The following is a 6,425-nucleotide window of genomic DNA, read 5'->3' as shown; positions in this document are numbered from 1 at the left end:
CATAAATGGAAGGTTCCTGTTGACAATGTCAAAGAAAACACGATGGTCATAATCAAAGAAGACAATACAGCTCCACTTAACTGGCCCTTAGGTCGTGTTATGAAAGTGTTTCGAGGCGATGATGGCATGGTACGAGTAGTGGAAATGAAGATAGTTGCAGGAATTTGTAAACGGCCTATTCATTTGCTTGCTCCACTGTTTCGAGAAGATGAAGAGAAAGACGAAAAACGAAAACATCATTCAAACATAAGCCAGGAAGATACCTTGGTAATTCCATCAAAGAAAATAAAGTTGCCCCAACAAACAACATTATTCGCAATTATTCTCACACTATTCTTTCTGCCAATTATATTGGGCAATCCTGTAACCACAACACAGCTTAATTCAAGTATTGGTCTCTCCTTCGAAAATATGGGCACTGTTTAGATGGTAACAGGTGAATGGAAAATGGTTGTTTATTATGAATTAGCTCCAGTACAGACTCAATATAATACATTCGTTAATGGAATTTCTGCACTAGATAAATTGTGCATCAAACTACAGCAGGATTCGGCTTGTCACACGCTCGTAGGTACGTTTGAGCATACAAGAGATGATATCCTACAGGAGAAGATTTTATTAAACAACAGACGAGATAAACGAGGAGCCATAAACCTCGTTGGAAATGTGGCAAAGGCTTTATTTGGGGTTCTGGACTCAAATTACGCAGAGGATATGTCACAAACAATAAATCAGCTAAAGGAAGATGATAACCACCTAGCTAGATTGCTGCAGAATCAAACCTCCATAATAGATTCAACATTAAATATACTTAAACGTGATGAAGAAACTGTTAATAGTCAACTTGGTCAACTTCAAGATCAAATTAGCCAAGTACTAAATCGAATCGACAATGAAACCGAACAAATTAAAATTACGCAGATATTCATATCAATTGCAATACAATTGACACTGATGGGTGCTAATTTGCAAAGAATACAAGCGGAAATTATAAATGTTTTAATTGACTCTCATCACGGAAAAATAAGTCCTCTATTGTTATCACCTCAACAACTCAAAAATGAGATTAAACATATAAGAAGTCATATTCCACCATCTCGACGATTTCCGGTTAATCAAGATGATTTAGTTCAACTCTACAAAATAATGGAAATATCTGGTGCAGTAACTAAGGAACAAATCATATTTGTTATTAAGGTACCACTTATAGATTCTTATGACATGGAACTATTCAGAATATTACCTATACCAACAGTTATACACAACACCATTTTAACAATCAAAAGTGATGTCTCGTTTATAGCAGTAAACACATTTCGAGATCAATACATTCCCCTGCGAGAAAATGAGCTAGATAATTGTCAAATTCCGAACAAGGCGGTGTATGTTTGTTCTAGAAAGCATATAAAACTAGGCAGATACGCAGAAACTCATACGTGTGAGAAAGAATTATTTAATAATCGAACCACAACAAGCTGCAGATTAACACAGTTATCCAATAAGATGGTTTGGACGAAAATGGAACAAACAAATCAATGAATATATGCTACAGTGAATAGAACTGAGATGTCATCTGTTTGCGGAACACAATTAAATCAAGTCACGATAGAAGGATCGGGGATTTTAACATTACGACCAGAATGTACAATAAGAAACAATCTAGTTACAATTCAAGGTCATTACTCATTGCCATCTGTAGTTCATTCATCATTTGTTCACGTAGAACAGCTTGCATCCATAACTACACCAAATGAAATAAAAACAATCATCACCAAGGCTGACGATCATCTTGAGACACAACTGAAAGAACTATCAATGTTACATCAAAGGTTAAAGGCTATGGATAAGTTTTCAGTTAAGGCCGAACCAGTTTCTCAACCACACCATATAATTAGTTACGTGGGAACTATTTTACTGCTGACATTGTGTTGCACTTACATAATATACAAATCTATGAAGAAGTGTAAACAAACCCGACGAAAAGATGATTCACCTCAATCTGAGTCCACAGCATATCCACAACCTACCCCAAGACGGCAACAGCTCGTTGTGGAAGTATAAGTAGTTGAGTTATTATTATACCACTCAACGGAGGGGAGAATGTTAAGGTAGAAATTAAGTAATAAATAAATTATTTCACATTGTTAAATTGTGTCATTCAATTTATATTTTAAGCAATTTAGCAATTGTGAAATAATTTATTTTGAATATTTATGTTAAGCTGAGGCAACAACTTAATTGGAGCAACGGTGAAATATGCAACCTTGCATTTTGCATTATTAATAGTGTTCCAATTAATTTGTTGCTGAGGTATAATTATTATTAATAAAATTATTGCACAAAAATTGTATAAAAGAAATTGAAACAATAAAGAAAGTAATCAATCAATAAAAACTATTCTTTGATTCTTGTCGAAAACCTAATTCTGCTTTATATAGAGTAAGTTTCAAGTGCTTAATCTATAACCAATAAGCAATATTCAATAAGTTAAAGTGCTTATTGAATATTATAAGAATTAAGGCTTTTCAAATATACACATTACTTTAAAAATTTAATAATTTAAAATAACGAAGATTCAATAATTTTTATAAAATATCTGATTAACCGAAAATGTTAAATTTACTTTTGATTTATTTAATTAATTTTATATCGTATTTTGTAAATACTATGTTCATATATTTTTCTACACTATTTAAAAAAATAAAAACAAAATAAAAAAAAAAAAATATATATAATTACAATTACGTATAATTATATATTTATATAATTACATATATAATTACAATTTTATATGTATATACCTCTATGTTTTCTTAAAGTGCATGTCCATGTTAGCATTTCCTTTAGATAGCAAAATAGAAAAACAAGATAGCAAAATATATGTGCGGTCCCAAAGCTAAATTCGACAGGCCACAAGCCAATGTGGTGAATGAACTAGAAATATTAGATAACAAGGGGGACATTACATGGTATCTTATAGTCGTAATATTAATACCATTTTCACAAATGGCAATAAAATTATACCAATTACACAAAAACGCACTAAAAAAAAATACACGAGAGCAATATCAGTTGCACAAAATTTAGACAGTGTATAATATTTGTTTACACTTCCACAAAATTCTATTTTCTATTTTCCCCAATCAATTGCCTTTCAATCAATTTTTTTCAACCAATTACTTTTTCTTTCGATCAATTGCCTATAATCACCATCACCTAATGGTAGATGGAATGGCAACAGATCATAATTAAAATCAGTGCCCATAAAGAAGTTTTTGACAAGTCGTATAAAAGCCTAAATATTAATAGGCACACGACATCAGAAACAATCGAAAAGCACATAAACATCCTCCTTCATAGTTTAGAGAATATACGAGTAATACTAAACGTAAATTACTCGCGGCTTACTTTAGAACATAAAAAACAAGCCGAAAGTTTTTTTATAAATAACAGAGAGAAAATTTTAAAAATCTCTGTAAAAAAGGCATAGAAATAAAATTGCCTGATAAAATACATGAGAAAATCTCATATAACTACACGTTAATAAAACCAGAAAACATTGACACTAACAAAATGCCACAAACATCAATAGAATTCTTGGGAATCGCATCTAAAATCGTATCAGATTTTGATGGTACTCCCGAAAATTTGGTAAGTTTTGTAGCATCACTAGAACTTCTTAGCAGTGTCAATGATGGCAATGACGTAGTTGCAATCAACCTAATAAAGACAAAACTAAAAGGAGCAGCAATAAATCTTATCACAGGATCAGAAACGACGATACCACAAGTAACAGAATCTCTAAAGAAGAAAGTTAAAGGCGAATCCGTTGATGTCGTCACTGCAAAGTTGATGAATATTCGTCAAAATTCCAAACCGTCGAATACATATGCCAAGGAAGTCGAAGAGCTTACAAAAAAGCTACAGTGTGCATATTGTAATAATTTTAATGTTTATTTTTGTAATCGTATTATTTAAAAATCAAAGACAGGTCGTTTTGAGTGTTCATTAGAGACTCATTTTATTAAATTTTTATTCTTAACTCTAACATAATTTCTTACAACTAATTTCCAATAGAATCTTATGTATTGATTCTATTGGTTAATACTTATAATACTTGCGTCTAATTGGTTAACCCAAATTAGACGTATATAATATTCTTACAGACATAACTTATCAATAAATGGTGTACTATTAACTAATGCAAGTGTTCTACATATGGTTTCACTTGAAACCGTTTATTCTATTGACACAGTTTTGACTTATGCATATTGCACATATGGTGCAATGTGCGGCTCAGTTATTTGTCATCAAAGTAATGACAAAATAAAGGCTCATATTTCCTGACAATAGTTTGTCATAAATTTTATCAAAATAGAACTGTGTCAATGTTTACTTTAAAATATTTAGAACAATTGAATGTTTTGTGATATGTGTGGTCTCATACCCATATCACATTACACCCTTATTCTTTAAAGAAAAAAAAAATTTTTTTTTTTTTGAAGTATATTTATTATATCATTATTTCTTTAATAGAACTTGAACTTGCAAAACTAACATGTAATAAGTTTTTATTTATAATTAAAAGTTATTAATGATAATTGAAGTAATTGCATATTACATTACATATATTGTGCTTATTTTTATATGAAGTTTTCTTACTCTATTTTTGTTTACTAATGATTAATATAATAAAGATTATGAATTGTATAAAGTTATTAATATTATATATAGATAATAATAATTGTATTTGATGACAATTATTAATAATAATTATGTTTTGTATTATTTTTATGTATTACTTTATTTTCTTCACCGTCATTTATCGTTAAATTAGTGCCATTAATATCTATTACTTCAAAGGGGCCTATGTATGGGCTAGTGTGTTTTCTTTTATTCTGAGATTTTACTAATACTTTATCTCCTATTTCTAACCTAATTGGATTATTATTATAATTAGTTTGTTTTTGTCTTTTAATTTTGGCATCATGTGTGAACTTTCTAGCTTTTTCAATCGATACTTTGAGACGAGCTTTCAATTCGTTCGCGTAATTTTCTAAATTGAATTTACCTATATCATCCTTGAGTTTTTCATCAGGAAGTGAGGGTAGTTTGCCAAAAACGAGTTCATGTGGCGTATAGCCAGTGTCTATGTGGGGTGAGGTATTATATGCAAAAGCATAGTATGGTATCCATCTGTCCCATTCTTCTTCTTCAGTAAAATTTAAAAGATATTCATTGAGGACTCTATGATTCCTTTCTATTGTACCAATTGTTTCATGGTGGTAAGGAGTTGAGAATACTTGTTTTATATCTAATAATTCTGTGATTTTTGTAAATAATTCATTTACAAACTCAGTTCCTCTGTCTGATTTGAGTATTTTGAATAAACCGAATTTTAATATTAGTTGTTCAATTAATGTTTTAGCTACTGTATGTGTTTCTTTTTTTACTATTGGATATGCAATGATGAATCTACTTAATTCACATTGCATTGTGAGAATATATCTAAATCCATTTGAAGGACGAAGAGGGCCTACGGTATCAATTTCTATTGTTTCGAAAACGTTTGTAGGTGTTGTTGTAATTTCTAATTGTTCTTTTGTATGTTTCGTTTGTTTGTTGATTTGACATTTGTGACATGTACTGATATATTTATGAACCATTTGTTTCATTTTGCTCCACGTATACCGTTGTTTTAATTTTGTGAAGGTTTTCCTTACACCTAAGTGTCCGCTGTAAGGAGTATTATGATATTCTTCAATGAGTCTGTATCTTTTTATTGTATCCGTGATTTGTTCTGGGCTTTTATAAATTAATATTTTGAGACGTTTTTCGTTTTTATTTCTTCGTTGCAACGTATTTATAATATTCTTAAATTCTTCTTTTGCCATGGCATCAAATATTGTATCTTCTTGTGCTAGCGCTAATTCATAGATTTTAAAATTTTCTATTTTGGATATGAGTTTCTCCATGATCGAAATCGGCTTCGTAGGTACTTCGCTCATTTCCACTTTTACTACATTATTCACAATGTGTAATTTTTCTTTATTATTTTTATTTATATTAAATAAAATTTCGGATGGACTTACACCGACGCTAGTTGAATCTTATTCAACTAAGGCAGCTGTTAAGGCGATAATAAAAAATACTAGCAACGATAGAGTTCGACTAGTAATAGAATCGGGAACTTTCAACAACATGAGTGAGGTGGTAGCAAAGTTCGTAAACTCCTGCATTGAATCAAATAGTCAACCATCCGCAATACTACATTTCGGAAGTAGACGCGGGCTATTTAATGGACGCTGAGAGTCCTATAGACGTGGACAACCAAATGGACGCGTACAATTTCGAATACGCGGGCAATATAGGAACAGCTACAATAGTAATAGCGGATATAATCCTATTAATAGGAATAACTACCA

At 30.8% G+C, this 6,425-nt stretch overlaps 1 protein-coding gene across 1 annotated transcript; it reads left to right on the top strand.

Moving 5' to 3' along the window:
* Positions 1–447: 447 nt before the first annotated feature.
* On the top strand, positions 448–1,539 carry LOC119663666. The gene has a single exon (XM_038073273.1). It carries the CDS (start codon positions 448–450, stop codon positions 1,537–1,539), a length of 1,092 nt encoding a protein of 363 aa, XP_037929201.1.
* Positions 1,540–6,425: the final 4,886 nt, after the last annotated feature.

The sequence above is a fragment of the Teleopsis dalmanni genome, unplaced genomic scaffold, assembly GCF_002237135.1.
Source record: "Teleopsis dalmanni isolate 2A unplaced genomic scaffold, ASM223713v2 unscaffolded_contig_0739, whole genome shotgun sequence".
NCBI lineage: Eukaryota > Metazoa > Arthropoda > Insecta > Diptera > Diopsidae > Teleopsis > Teleopsis dalmanni.
The sequence above is the reverse complement of the archived record's forward strand: the minus strand, read 5'-3'. Positions and strand labels throughout refer to the sequence as shown.

What these genes read in the sequence shown, in the direction of transcription:
- LOC119663666 (XM_038073273.1), top strand. Translation starts at nt 448, where the DNA reads ATGGTTGTTTATTATGAATTAGCTCCAGTACAGACTCAATATAATACA.